The sequence below is a fragment of the Vombatus ursinus genome, unplaced genomic scaffold (genome assembly GCF_900497805.2).
Source record: "Vombatus ursinus unplaced genomic scaffold, bare-nosed wombat genome assembly UNPS02012082.1, whole genome shotgun sequence".
Taxonomy (NCBI): Eukaryota; Metazoa; Chordata; class Mammalia; order Diprotodontia; family Vombatidae; genus Vombatus; species Vombatus ursinus.
The window spans coordinates 2108594-2124475 of NW_020951860.1; the positions used below are offsets into that span (position 1 = coordinate 2108594).

Below are 15882 nucleotides of genomic sequence, written 5' to 3' on the forward strand. Positions count from 1 at the left end.
AGCTGTGTAAGGCAAATAAGTCACTTAATCTCTCTGAGACCAAATTTCTTTATGTATAAAGTGAGGATAATGATAGCTGTAGTATCTACTTTATAGGGTTGTAGGGCTCAAAAAGGCATATGCCTTTTCAGCTCTTTGAGAACTTTAATGTGGCATAAAAATGTCAAATTATTATGTAATATTAATATTATTATTAATAATATATTATAATGAGCTAAAGGAAAACACTGTGATTCTAGGCGCTCACAGTTAACAAAATTGGTCCAGAAGGTCTGCCCAGGACCTTGACATTGATGGAGAGTTCATTCCATAGAATTCCATGGTAATTGCCAAGATCAGCTTCTTGAAAGTGGTGTCTTTGAAATCTGGTGGCCTTTCCCTACACAACAAACTATATATACATGTTTTGCATGACATAGTCATTTAGGAAATGTTAAAATAAAAAGATAAGAAATTCCTGGAAAAATGCTATCTCTAAGGATCTTGGGGATTTCAGGTCCTCCTGCTAGGCCCATCATTTTTCAGGTAGTGAAGGTGTATAAGTGACCACTGAAACATGGGTGTACTTGATGCTGCTCCAGGGCTGATGCTGCCTGGGTGAGAGGGACAAGAGGTGAATTGAGGAGGGAGAGTAAAAGGTCTGCCGGTATCAGCAAGACCCTTCTGTGTGTCTAGTATTGGCAGCAAAAGATAGTGCAATGAGGGTAGAATCCCCTTCCCTCACCCCCACCCCCGGCAAAGAGGGATGGATTAGATGTGGAGAGGCATCAGAGGATGTTTCTTCCAACCCTGAAGTCACATTCTCCTCTGCAGTTTTTCTTTTGATGTGGTCATTTTCTCCCCCTTTCTGGATTTCAATTCAATTCAATAAGCATCCATTATCTGGGTAGGCTACACCAGATTTGGAGTTGGAAGAGAATCTAGAGGCCATCTAGTCAAACTCTCTCATTTTACAGATAAAGAAACTGAGACCCGAAGAGTAACTTCCCCAGGGACTGAGGCAGGATCTAAAGCCACATCCTGTGCCTTGAATCCAATTCTCTTTCCATTGTCCCACAGTGATCAAGTCGATGTGCAGATACCTAGGTGAAGAGAGAGCCGATCTCCTTCTCAGCTTCACCATTCCCCACTGGCCCATTTTTGGGTTGCCAGTCTCACTCTTTTCCTTGCTGCTCAGTTCCCCACCCACCTGCCCTCCTACCTCAATGCCACAAAAAGCATTCCAGGCAGTCAGCAGGCAGAGTCCTGGTGACAAAGCGCAGGTGGAGAGCTGGTTTTGGGGACAGCATCTGGGGTGGGGTAGGGGTCAGTAAGGGATTCACTGTGGCTAGGAGAACCCCTGGGTGACGCTATTTTGAATCACCCTTTCCTAATAACGCCTCCACAATGCTGTAGAAGGCTGCTTCCGAGGCGGGGGATGGGGGGTGGTGGGGGGAGTTACAATGTTGGTCTTCTGATTCAGGAGCAGAAAAGGGGATCTTCCTCAGTACCTTCTACCTGTCAGCCACAGGAGTAAGAGGAATTCATAGAGAATTGAGGTAACATGACCAAGAACCTTTTGAGGCCCCTGGGAAAGAGTCCTCATTTCCTACCCTGATGGATAGAGCAGGGCAAAGGGAGGGAGGAGTGAGACTTAGGCACGGAACATCTGGAGGCAGAAGGGATTTGGGGTAGAGAAAGGGGAAGGCTCATGTGGGGACCCCACTGGTACAAAGTGGTCTTAGACCTACCCTTCCTAACCGTTCCATGCTTTTCTTTGATAAACAATCCCAACCACTTTCACCAGCCAATGATTTTATTTAGAAAAACATTTTTTAGCGAGATTGAGTAACTTCTTGTTGTCTGAGATTCCTGAGTTAGCCCAGTTTGACACCTGTAGCCTCTGGGAGGCCAGGCCTCACCAGGGTGTTATTTCCTTGAGCATTGTGCACTTGGCTGCCTCTTTGGTAACTGGAAGAGTAACTCGGTGGGAGTGGTGAGTAGGAGGAAAGACCCTGACTAGGGTGCAGTGCAGTTCTCACTGGCTTGTCCCTGATTCTGACAACCCAGTGAGTTCTCTTTCTTTCATTTCAATGAATTTCATTCATTCATTCATTCATTCACTGGTGTAAAATTGGTTGTGAAAGCTCTTCCCTCCTTTGGCGAATTCCATCCCTTCTGCCTCAGTCTTACTTCAGTCCTGATTCCTAGCTGCCTCTTTTCTTATTCCAACAATTTCTTGGTCATCTGTTGATAGCGTTGAAATAAGGAGAGAGAGAGACAGAGAAAGACAGAGAGAGACAGAGAGAGAGAGAGAGAGAGAGAGAGAGAGAGAGAGAGAGAGAGAGAGAGAAGGAGGAGGAGGAGGAGGAGGAGAAGAAGAAGAAGAAGAAAGAATATTTCACACCAGTGAAATATTCTGGCTGCTGGTTCAAGGAATCCTCAATTAGAAAAAGACAGAGCCCTACTAACCAACTATGTGATCTTAAGGGAGTCAGTTCACCTCTGTAGACTCAATTTCCTTATCTGTAATAGAAGGGGATTGGACTTGATCTTTGAAATCTCTTCTAGTTTTAACTGCGAGAATACCCTGATTTTAATCGTTTCCCCAGGCTAAGGGGGCACCCGGGGTCTACTGGCGCTCGAAGCTGCCCTACTATTTCACATATAGGAACCTGCCTCTGACAGTAGGATTTACTGAGGTCCTTATATTCCTTAGGTTAGGTAGCCTGTTTAACAATCAGTGTCAGAGGATAATATTTTTAGGGTTGGTTGAGTTAATTGAATTTAACACACTGGTTTTCCAGATGAGAAAACTGGGGCCTAAGGTGGTCAAAGTGGCCTAGGAACTTAAGGTCACTGAGCTCATTAGTGGCAAAGCTAGGACTGGAACCCAGGTGTCCTGATTCCCAATCTCTTGCTCTTTCCACTAAGCTATCTGCCTTTCCAAATGACCTCTCTAGGCATTAGCAGAATGGTGTTGCGGAAAGAATGTTGGATTTGAAGAAGACCTGGCTCTACTATTCCATATTCCTTTGGTGGTCTTGGGCAATTTACTCAGTCTCTCTGGGCTTTAGTTTTTCTTGTGTAAAATGAAGGAGTTAGACTAGATGACCTCTAAGGTCCCTTGCATTTCTAAATCTTTGATCCTATGATCTGGGGGAGCATGATTATCTGTTCTTATTTTATGATAACAAGGTGGAGCAGTGGATAAAGCGCTAGGCCTGAAATCAGGAAGGCTCATCTTCCTGAGTTCAAGTCTGGCCTCAGACACTTCCTAGCTGTGTGACCTTGGGCAAGTCACTTAACCCTGTTTGCCTCAATTTCCTCATCTGTAAAATGAGCTGGAGAAGGAAACGGCAAACCACTCCAGTATCTCTACTGGGAAAACCCTAAAGAGTTGGACACCCCTGAAATGACTGAACAACAACAAACAAGAAAAGAGGCATGCTACAGAATTGAATCACCTGCGAGGAGAGAACCCAAGAGTCCTAGATGGTTCCCACTCAGAGTTTGTTAACTGTCTTATGCTTTCCATTGAATAAGAAAGAAGGAAGACAGCCCTTGGCCATATCCTTCACAATGGTACTAGGATCTGAGTTACCTGGCTCCCCTCCAGAGGGGATGCTGAAGACAAAGCTACCTTCTGGCTGCTCTGCGGCCTGCCGGTACCAAAGGGGGAAGTGGTCCATGGTGAAGATGCTTGACTTGTCTTCTAGGGTCAGGAACTTCCTGCAATGAGATTGACTTAGCATCTTTTCAGAAATCTGGGAGACTCTCATCAGTCAGTCAACAAGCCTCTATTATGTGCCAGGAACCCTGCTGAATTCTGGGAATATAAAAAGAGGCAAAAAAAAGTCCTTGCTCTAAAGCTGTTCACAGTCGAATGGGGGGAGATAACATGCAAATGATATACAGGATAAATTAGGAATAATCTCAGAGAGAAGGCACTATGATTAAGGAAGGGTGGGAAAGGCTTCTTGAGGAAGGTGGAACTTTTACTGAGACTGGAAGGAAACAGTTTATTATAAAAATCTTTTCAGATTTCCCCCCATTTTATCTGTTTTATTGCCCTGTTTTTATCCTTAAATGCCTTTGGGATGAATTTACTTAGTTGGGTCTCAGGATCTTGGATGGATTTTAGTTAGGATTCTATGAGGTAAAAATTTTGAATTGGAAAGCTTCACACACATAGAATCTCAGAAACAGAAGAGACTTTAGATTTCAGCCACTATCTGAATAAGAATCCACTCTACAACATTCCTGACAAGTGCTCATCTGGCCTCTAATTAAAGACCTCTAGTGATGGAAAATTCACTGTCACCTCAGCAGACAATGCCACTTTTGGACGGTGACATTTTCCCCTTGTGTACAGCTTGAATCTTCTTCTTTTGAAGCAGAATGAACTAATTCCTATTCCAAATGACTGCCCTTCAAATACTCGAAGATAGTATTATATTTCCCATCTTCCCTAGGCTGAACAATTGTTAGCTTTTAACAACTGTTTTTCATATGGCATGGTTTCCAGTCCTCACATTCCACACAAGGATCAGTCAAAGAAACTTGGGATAGAACTGCCTGAGTTTGGATATTACATATTCAACGCTATTACCCACACTGGCAGAGGGGAACACTGGCAATGACAAATTCAAATAGTGGTTAATTTTTTAAAATTCACTTTAATCTCTCTCTCTCTCTATGTCTGTCTTGCTCTCTCTTTTTCTCTCTCCCTCCATCTGTCTGGTTTTCTTTATCTGTTTATCTCATCAGATATTGTGCTAGAGATATCTCTACCAGATTTTCCTTCTATACCAAATGGGAGCAGGGAAGGCTAATCTAATAGCCTTGTGTAGAGGCAGAGGGAAGTTGACATGAGATTTTTAAAAAAAAGGTCTATGGGGACAGCTAGGTGGCACAGTGGATAGAGCACTAGCACTGGAGTCAGGAGGACCTGAATTCAAGTCCAGCCTCAGACACATAACACTCACTAGCTGTGTGACCCTAAGCAAGTCGACTCAACCCCAACTGCCTCACCAAAAAGCAAACCGACAAACAAGAAGGTCTATGGATGATGTATAAGAGCTTATGCTTAACTCACATGGTGGAAGGTACCCAGGCTACCTCAGATCTATATAGTTTAGTAGAATAGTTAATTTGGTTTAGCATTAAGATTTTATCCCTTCCTGGGATAGCAATGCTGGTGAAAAATTGGCAATACCAAGAATTTCTACACCTCCCTTTACAGCATCTATAAACCCCATGCAGCTATCCAGCCTGGCCTGTTATTCAGTGAGCTCTCAGTGCCTTTCCTAATTTAATTAGAGGTGGAAAAGAATCCAGCACAAGGCACTTCACCACTGTATCTTCTTTATCCATAAAATGAAGGAGTTGGATTAAATGATACCTAGGATCCCCTCCTGCTCCAAAATTCTAGGATCTATGACGGTGAGTCCGGGAAGATTAGGGTGGGAGCAGTCACCAATTGAGTTCAGAGACTGTAGTGAGCCCTGGTCCAGAAAAATCAATTGCTGACTCTCTGACCTTGTTTTAAAAAATGGCATAGTGGGGTATCAGTACACTCTCAGGAGATTCCTCCAGAAGGTCTTGCTCCATTATTCATTCCCTTTCTTTCCAATTAGGCTATAAGATGGAGTACCCACCTGTTGGTTATCATCTCTTGACAAGATAGAGGGAAGGAGTGAGGTTGTCAGTGTGTATTGGTTATGTAGGACTCTTCAATTTTGCTAAAATAGTGTGAGTTCTGTCTTTGGGGTCTTAGTATAACCCCACCAATGGAGCAGTGGAGCTAAATGGACTCTAATTTAAAAGGTAAAACAGGGTGGGAATAGTGACCGTAGACGTTAAGGAAAATAGTGGCCTATTGACCTAACAGCCCTCTACCTGCTTTCTCCCCATCCTCTAAAATTTATGGGTCTCATGTTTCTCATGTAAAGCCACCAGGTGGTGCTGTTTCCCACAGCACTGTCCAAATTTGACTTGGGCCTTTCCATTGCCATGGCAACAGTCATGGAAGGCCACTGGGACGATGGCATTATTAAATCTTCAAGACATTTGGAAGACAGCGATCCTCAAGCCCACAACTTGTTCCATTAGTGATGGGTTCTGGGATCCTTTAAAGGTCTGTCAGAGCAGAGAAAGAACTCCTCAATCTCCAAATATGTCTTAAGAGATAGGGGATTGTGTGATTGCCACAGGGTTTGAGGGAAAAACTCTGAGAAAGCTCAGATCATAGGATTTGGCAGAAATGTCCCCTTTTAGGGCTGGGAATAGTTCATAACAATGAAGTAAAGGACCTTGACCTACATCTTTGGTGGTCATATTTTCCAAATCAAAAATTGGGACATGCAGTCGAATATTAAAGTCTTTTTTATTTTTGGTCATTTGGTTTAGGACATCAACAGGGAATATGGTTGCTGTTTGTCTCTTAGCCACAGCCCTCAGCTTCTTAAAACATAGTTTGTCACCTTGAGGTAAACACACTTAAACTCAAAAGGGAAAGTCTCTTTGTTTCCACGTGGAAGTAGATGGCTTCCCTCCTTCCTTTCTCTCCTTGTTACTGCCACCTCCCAGTTATGTCTGTGGCAGGATTCTTAGGCTCTCATTCTCCTGTCCATACTATCTTCATCCTGACCCAAATCAAAGTCCACTTTTTGTTACCACCCCTACTTAACCTGGGAACAAAGTCTAGGTCTCTTCTGATCTTTGAGGTGGGTCAAGCCAGCTCACCTGTTAGAGACTTTTTCAGGGCTCACGAAGAGGCTGCTTCTCATGAGGCCAGCCCGGGTGCCCAGGAAGGCCGTGTCCACCACATCCTCAGATTTCCTGTGGAAAAGACCCAGGGAAGGAAATAGGTTAATTCTTGAAGCTGGACAAAGTCTTTGCTTTGCTTCCTAAGTTTAGGAAAGTGGGCAGGAAAGAATATGGTGTAGGCGGGAAGGTTTTTCTGGGCCTTCTCTCTTTCCTCTTAGTCCCTGAATCTGACTTTTGGGAAATCTCCTTAGGTAAGCTTCATTCTCAGTGAGTTGCCATTACAAATCACCCATTGTAAGTGGCACTTCCGGCAGGTCCAGGCTTCTTTATGAAATTCCTTGCCTTCCTTGTTCATCTGATTTCTAGGGCACTGCCTCTCTGTACTTCCTTCCATAGCTTACCCTTCCCATACTGTTCACTTGTTTTCTGGGAGTTGGTACCTGAAGAATAGTGATCAAGAGAATTCATTAAGAGATACTCTATTCCGGGTCTTAGGGGAATGAAAAGATGAAAAGACAATGACTATGAGACATACGTAGGAGAAGTTTTGATAGTTTTGTGACCAAGATATAAAAACACCCCCTAATAAGGCAAGTTTTCAAAGTTTTTCTCATGTTACCACAATAATCCCTGTGGGGAAGAAGTGTGGTGCCAGGCATGAGGACACCATATTCTTTCATGCCCGCTCTCATAAACCTAGGAAGCAACAGCAAAGACTTTGTCCAGCTTCCTTGACTAGAGCCTAATATTGTTTAGGTTTCGCCAACTTCTTTAGACTGATGGGTCCAAGTAAACCAACACCCAAGACACTGTCTTTAAGAAGTTGTTATCACTAGAACCCTACATGTTTAGGATGTTTAGGGCTGTTTCAAAGATGGCATTGCTGTAGCATGGAATCATGAAGGCACTGGTAATTGTCCTTCTTATAATGTTAATAACCTCTGACATGGGCCAATTCTTACCATCAGGGGTAAGAGGATTAGTTTGTTTCTGCAGCCTCCTTAAGCAATTCTATGGGGAGGGCTGCACAATACAGAGAAACATCAAGTAATACCATCTGCTGGTAATGAGGTCACCTTGTGGGGCAGGAGTTAAATTAAAACCTACCAGTCTGAAAACTGGGAGAAGTAATACAGGGTGAACCAGTAGGGATTCTCTACTCTCCTACTCTCCATATCCAGCCATCTGTGTATCTGCGTCAATCACACACACACACACACACACACACACACACACACACACATATCTGACAGCCATTCTCCTCCTTTTCTCTAGTAGTGCTACCACCATCTTCAGATCCTATTTCTCTGGTCAAAACTGTAAAATATTTTCTGAGGAAACCTGGAGTGCTAAAGACATCTTCACAGCTTATTGAAGAGCCCCTTCAGATTTGGAAACAGTTCTTCAGGCTGTTTAGATTTACCTTTCTGGGGCCCTGTGGCCAAAGGAGCTCTTATAATTGATTCAGGAATGGGACACAGAGAGGCCAGCCCATATCTTTTACCGACTTCCAGAAAGAATCACCCCAGAGGATAGTTGGGCATGTGGTCTTTGAGGGGCAATGTGTACTTTTTGCATCGTTAAAGGATATGGATGATTGCACCCGAGAACTTTGTGTAGGAGGTCTGAAATCCTAGAAAATTGTTCAACCTGATAAGTGGGAGATACTTCCACACCCTACTGCCCCTATCATTATTTATAATGGGGGCAAGCTAAGAGGATATGAATGATTTTCTGAGCAACCAGATGGGTAGGAGGCCCTGATCTAAGGCATGCTTGGTCTTGGGAGCCTGCAATATCCCCGAGGTCTTGCTTGGGTCTGCACATCTCTTCCCAGGACCTACTCAGATACGTTAAGGGCCAAAGCTGTCCAGTAGGCTTCCATTGGAGCGGTCACCACGGCATCAAACAGGACCTCTTGCACCAGTTCCTCATCACCTACAGTAAGTAAAATCACCAGTTCACAAAGTAAAAGGAGACTAGATCATTCTCTGTTCTCATCCACCATCCTGCCCATCCTGCCCAAAGCCATAGCCTCTTCTTGTTTTTTTTCCAGAGGTTTCCCTTTAATTTAGGAAGTAAGAATAGAATGGCTAGGTTAGGCCAGAATAATCTCAGCTCCATCTTATAGAACAGAAAACCTTATAGATCATTTAGTCAAGTGTACTCATTTTACCCAGGTAGGTGAAGAACCTTGCCCAAGATCATGCAGGAAGCTAGTGGCAGAAAAGGGACTGGAAACCAGGGTTCCTGAGTCCCATTCTAATGGACTTTTCATATAGTACATGTGTGTGTATGTGGTTGATCAGGACATCCCTAATCAATCCCCAATCAGGACATCAGTTCAGCTGATGAAATGACAGAACAGGTAACAGACAGCAAGGAGTTAATGCCTTAAAGTAAGGGCAAATAAGGGTCTTCACATCGTTAATCTTTTATGTGATATTAAGCCATTCCTTATAGAATTAGGACGACTGACTGTTGACTGGCTCAAGATTGGCCATGCCCTACATGGCTTTTAAAAAGCTAGCTTGCCAACCCTAGAGAGAGTAGATATGGAAGCAGCTTCAAAGAATGTAACCTCTGGCAGTCTACAAAGCTACCTATGGAGGAAGAACCCACTAATTTTTGCCTCTCCCTTTGTACTCTCTTTACCAGACAGCAACAGGTAAGGAGGGAAACATTTGTTCCCCATATGGGTGCCTCATTATCAGGGTATTCTATGTATGTTATCATTTTTCTCAATGATGCTGTGTGTATTTGGGTCTTTTGTAACTAGTCAGTCAGTCAGTAAGCATTTATTAAGTGCCTATTATGTGCCAGGCACTGTGCTAAGAATAGGCAAAAGACAGTCCCTACCCACAAGGAGCTCACAGTCTAATGTGGGAGACAATCAAATAAGTATATACAAACAAGCTACATACGGGCTAAATAGGAAATAATTGAGAGGGAAGCTATTATTCTTATTAGGCCATCTTGGTAAATATCTTTGTTTTGAGCCAATTTGATCTATTGGCTGACTATTATCACCACTGGGAGCTCATAATCTATAGTTTAGCAGTGTTGACCCACAGAGTACTTTGAACCTGGGGTAGTAGTTAGCATCCGGAGGACATAACTTACAAGTGTGAATTCTTATCATGTGCATCTAAGTATGATTTCCTAAAACTATCTTCATGAGAAGGGAGGCCTCAGTGAAAGAAAGGAGCTACTTCTCCTGAATACTTGTTTATTCTTTGTCTTTTTCGAAACCGTTCTATGTTGTTTCTCTTTCTGACTGTTCCTGACTGATCCTTTGCTGTATCACCATTTATTTCTCAATCCCTAAGTATGGGCATCCTCTCAAAATTCTGTCCTTGATGTTATTCTTTCTTTCTTTATCTTTTTTTTCCTTTTTTTTGGTGAGGCAATAGGGGTTAAGTGACTTGCCCAGCGTCACACAGCTAGTAAGTGTCAAGTGTCTAAGGCCAGATTTGAACTCAGGTCCTTCTGACTCCAGTGCCGATGCTCTATCCATTGGCCACCTAGCTGCCCTACTTGAACCTATTCTCTTCTTTCTCTATATACTCTCACTTTGTGACCTCATCACCTCTAATGGGTTTAATTAATCATCACTATCAATGATTATTGTACAAATTATTTCAGACAAGCAATAATTCTGATATTGTTTCATTTTGTGACAGCAATGGTTCTGTATGTGTGCTTCTAAACTCCAGTGGCTGCCTATTATTTTTAGGACCAAATATAAACTCTCCTTTTTAGCACTTGAAATCCTTCACAATGTGGTTCCAGCCTACCTTTCCATCCTTATTATACATCATTCCCTTTCATGCACACACACAGTCCAGCTGAACTGGTTCTTGGAGATGACATTTTATCTCCCATCTCTGCCTTTGAAATGACTCTCCTCTATATCTGGAATGCATTCCCTTCTCATCTGGGTCTCTCTATTCTTTTGCAAGACTCAGAGCATGGGACACCCTTTGTGTGAAGCCTTTCCTGATCCCCACAGCTTCTCATCCCTTCTCTTGCTGTTCACTGTCACCTCCACCACCCAATTAGCTTGTGTTCATTTTGTCCATAGATCCAGTTCTGACACATACTGGCAGTGTGACCTTGGGCAAGGCACTAACCTCTTACTTAGAGCTCTAGGTGACCTTCTAAGACTGTAAGTTGCAGAGAAGGTGTCAACACGAATTGGTAGAAGAAATTTCCTCATCTGGAAGTTCTCAATAAAAATAAAATTATAGGTCCAATCTCTATTCTATATTATGTGTATGTATATATATATATATGTATGTAAGTATGTATGTGTGTATGTATGTGTATATGTCTCCTCAAGTAGAATGTAAGCTCCTTGAGGACAGGGACTTTTTTCTTTCTTTCTTAGTACTTCCAGCACCTAGCACAGTGCCTGGAACGTAGTAGGCACTTAATATGTTCATTGAGTAATTTCTATGAGCCTCCATTTCCTTATCTGTAAAATGGGCACAAATAATGCTTTTTGCAACCTAACAAGGGTTTGGGGAGAAAAGTATAGAAATGTGAGGGATTACTATTCTCTGGTTTCAGAGTTTCTTAATACTCACATTCTAGATCAGGCTCTTTGCTGGTCAGAAACTGGACCATGGCATCCATCTGGCTGAGTTTCCGATGAGCTGGGTCAATATCTGTGATACAGTAAATCCTGGAATATAGGAAAATGGGGCTTGCCCAGAGAAATTCCATCTTCTCCTTTTTCCTCCTCCAACCCCCTGGTGTTCAGTAGCTTCACTAGCATTATTTTACTTACCACTCATTGGCCAGAGTCAGATCTGGTTGTAATAAGTCATGCAATCCTGAAATGAGAATTCACACAGTATAAGAAAAGGGAAAAGGAAGAGGGGAAGGGAAATGAATTATTTTAGGAAAATAATTCCACTGACCCACTCACTGATTCAAGGAAAGTTTATTAAGCATCTATTAAATGGTTCAAGGCACCGTGGTAGTCAATGGGGATAAAAAGACAAAAAAGACAGTCTCTTCCTTCAAGGGACTGACATCTAGTGAGGTAGAGGATGCTGAGCAACATATACACAGAAAAGTAGAAAACAGAGTAGGGAGTGATGAAGGCAAAGGAGGCATCTTCACAAAGTGTTACAGGAAAATCCGAAGAGGAACAAAATATTTTTTCACTGCAGGTTTCAGTGAAAGTATAATAATAATGATGATGATAATAGCTTCGAGCTTGAATCTGGAAGTCACATTGAGTAATTAAGCTTTTATTAGGTGTATCCTATGTACACTAAGCACCAGGGATAAAAAGATAAAGTAGTCCCTGTCCTCATGGGGTTTACATTCTAACATAACCTAATGTAAGATTACATTGAATCAATGTGTATATATATGTGTGTGTGTGTATGTATATATGTATATGTGTTTATATATACACTATATATATATAATTGGTTGTGTATATGTGTATGTGTGTGTGTGTGTGTATAGGCAATACCTTTAAGCAAGGCACCCTGAGCATAAAGTTATGAAGATGAAAGCTGTGACTTAATTAAAAGATTTGCCAGGTCCCTGAAATCAAAGCTTAATGGGATGAATTCTTTTAAAGCAATTAACACAGTCTTTATGTATACCTTTGAAGGTACAAAATGGGCAATAAAAAATTTCAAAAGTATCCTAACGAAAACCTATACAATATTAACAAGTTACCTGAGGGCAGTTATAGAAAAACTAACATCTAATTGCCAAAAAGGAGAAAGAGTAGTGACAGACTTTCTTAACGTATATAAGTTAAAACCTTGCAGAAATACTTTTAGAACAAGCAAACACAGTTTTGCTGAGAAATAGATTCTCTGATACAAGTCTTTGTTGTATTTGTGAAATATAACTGACGGTGGTTTTTACCACTGGATGGACCCTATAAAATGTCTAAGATCGAAGAGTTGAATCAAAAGGCCCTCTATGGGCAATATTCACTTGCCAACACAAAACTGGCAAAGAAGTATTACGTGTATATGTGTGTGTGTGTAGAATATGCATATGCATTGTCTATATTGCATATATATATATATTCTTATAAATGCACATGCACATATATATTTTCCATATATACACACACCAACACTTTTGGAAAATACAGATCTCTCACTTTACAAAGCTATATATCATTGGATTTATCAAATGTAACTTGACTGATGAATGACTGAGCAGAAATTCACCTAACCCATTGTATCTAGCAGGCCCAGATGATTTTCACATCCCATCCAGCGAATTAGGGATTCCCTAGCATCTATTCATCTGCCTTTCTACTTCTCTGCCTATTCCCACCTGGAATAGTTAGTCCCTGGACCTGATCTTGAGATCCCCCCACTCTCTCTCTCCACACATACACACCCACACACACACACACACACTCACACACACACACACACACACTTCCCTGGACCCAGTTATTCCACTCAACTTTGAGGATGGCACTAGCCCATCTATGTGTAGACCTAGACCAGATTTTTTTTATCTCAATTCTGTAAGTAAGATGAGAATTAAAAACTAAAGAGCAACAGCAGTAACAATTGACATTTATGTAGTACTTTAAATTTTGCAAAATATTTAATATACGGTGTCTCATTGAAGCCTCACATAAACCCTATGTGGGCAAGCTTCATAGAGGAGACGGCATCTGAGCTATCACTCTGGGTACTGATGACTCCCTTGCAAATGACTTTATATTCATTCTTACATATTATTATCCATTATCTTGAATATTAGTATATTTAGTCTTAAATATAATAGATGTTTGTTATATTTATAATATATTATTACAATATATTTATTATAGTATTATATAATAATACATATATTTATTTTATGTTCTCGTAAATGTACATATTCTTTCCACCAATAATTTATAAACTCCTTAAGGATGGAGGTGGCTTCATTTTTGTCATTGTATTCCCAGTGCCTCACATGGTTCCCGGCAAAAATAGGTGCTTAATAAATGGGTGTTAATTGATTAAACTGAATCTCACCTTTCTTTGTATCTCCAATGCTCAGCATAGTGCTTGGCACATAATAGACACTTAATAAATATTTATTGATTGCCTGACTGATAATGATTCCAATGGGCTCAGATGAAGAGACTATGCCCGGCATGGGAGGCAGAATTTAAGGAGTAATTAGTAACGTAGTTTGCCTGAAGCGCGGAGTGTGTGAAAGAGACCAACGTCACATAAGGCTAGAAAGGTAAGACTGGCTCCCTTCCAGTGTGCCATAATGCATCAGAACGGACGTACTGCCAATTAAGCAGATTTACAGATCACATTATGCAATTTTAACTGAACTAACCCATATAAAATGAACATGTAGCTTAGAAAGATCCTAGTAGGAAAACCGCTAATGCGAGCACACACAAACAATACCGAAAGGACTACTCTCAGTACAACCTCCGAACCAGCCACACTAACCAACCTAACCATGTGAGGTAGAAATAATGATAATCTGACCACAGACCGCGAGTTTGAAGAGACCTGGGCCGCCGTCGAGTCCAGCCCACACATGAAAGTGATCTGCGTGATGACATCCTTGACCAGCGGCCAGCCGGTCTCTGCTTGAAGGTCACCAAGGAAGGGGACACCCTGCCTCTCCAGGCAGCCTGTTCACCGCAGCTCTGACTCTTTGATGTTTCCTGACATTAAACCTCCCTTTGTCTTTTTGGGTCTTTCACCTTTTTTGCTACTGGCTCAACTTGCTGGGGCCAAATCTAATCCCTCCATTAATAATAATAACAACTAGCATTTATATAGCTGTTGCAGCTGCTCAGTCATTTTGGTCATGTCTGACTCCATTTCTTAGCCAAGCTACTTGAACAAGCTAGTTAACACTCAGTGCCTCCACTTTTTCTCCTCTCACTTACTCCTCAACCCTTTACAGTATGGCATCCATCATCATCACTAAACCCATTTGGGGTTTCCTTGGCAAAGATACTGGAGTGGTTTACCATTTGCTTTTCTAGATCATTTTACAATAAGGAAATTGAGGCAAGTAGGGCTAAGTGACTTACTTGCCCACCACAGCTGGTAAGTGTCTGAGAATGGATTTGAACTCAGTTCTCCCTGATTCCAGGCCTGGCACTCCATTTACTACACTAACTTCATATAATTATTACCAGGTGCTTTACAAATATTATCTCATTTTGTCCTCATAGCAACCCTGGGAAGTAGGTGCTATTACTATTCTCATTTTACAGATGGGGAAACTAAAGCAAACAAAGGTTAAATGATCTGTTCAGGGTCACACAATTAATTGTCTGAGGCTGGATTTGAACTCAGGTCTTTCTGACTCCAAGTTAAGCACTATGCTGCCTTCATATGACAGCAATTTAAATACCCAGAATCTTTACGCCTCCATACCAAACATGCTCAATTCCTTCAACCAATCTCCATATGTTCTGGCCTCAAGGCTCTTCAACATCACGGTTGCCCTTTTCTGGACCAGTTTATCAGTGTCCTTCTTAAACTATTTACTAAACTCAACATGCCATAAGACATCCGATAAGGGTGAGAAGCAATGGAAAGTAAAGCCAGGCAATATAGCTCACTAAACAAAGCCATTCCAAGAGCATTTAATGATGAAAGTAGAAGATCTACAAACAGAAGGAGAAAATCAACCAGTCAACAAGCATTTATTGAGCTCCTACTGCACTGGGTACTGTGAATACAAAGAATAAAACAATCCCTATTCATAAGGAGCTAAAATTCTATTGGAGGAGATAAGAAGTACACACATCAGTAGATACAGCATAAATACAAAGTAAATAAATGTAAATATATACAAAGCAAGGACACTAGCAGTTGGGAGGATCAAGAAAAACTTGATGCAGAAGATGATGTTTGAGCTACTTCTCAAAGGAAGATATGGTCTCCGTGAGGTGGAGATAAGGAGGAAGTGCATTACTGGGGCCCATGCAAAGGCATGCAGATGGGAAGTGAAGTATCATTTGAGAGGAGCAGAGAGGAGGACAGTTTGATTAGATCACAGAGAGCAGGAGAGGGGGGCAGGACATAATATCCAATAAGGCTGGAAAGACAAGTTAAGGCCAGGCTTTAAAGGTCTTTAAAGGATAAACAATGAGGTTATCTT

The 15882-nt window shown here is 41.7% G+C and overlaps 1 protein-coding gene across 1 annotated transcript in view; it reads right to left on the bottom strand.

Moving 5' to 3' along the window:
* Nucleotides 1–15882, bottom strand: part of CACNA2D4 (calcium voltage-gated channel auxiliary subunit alpha2delta 4) — a 163442-nt gene that overhangs the window by 94745 nt on the left and 52815 nt on the right. Inside the window, exons 21-25 of the mRNA XM_027857342.1 lie at nucleotides 11543–11588; nucleotides 11340–11437; nucleotides 8595–8688; nucleotides 6727–6822; nucleotides 3584–3711 (exon numbers count right to left, since the gene is read on the bottom strand). Coding sequence (XP_027713143.1) covers nucleotides 3584–3711; nucleotides 6727–6822; nucleotides 8595–8688; nucleotides 11340–11437; nucleotides 11543–11588 — 462 coding nt within the window. The remainder of the gene's footprint in view (nucleotides 1–3583; nucleotides 3712–6726; nucleotides 6823–8594; nucleotides 8689–11339; nucleotides 11438–11542; nucleotides 11589–15882) is intronic.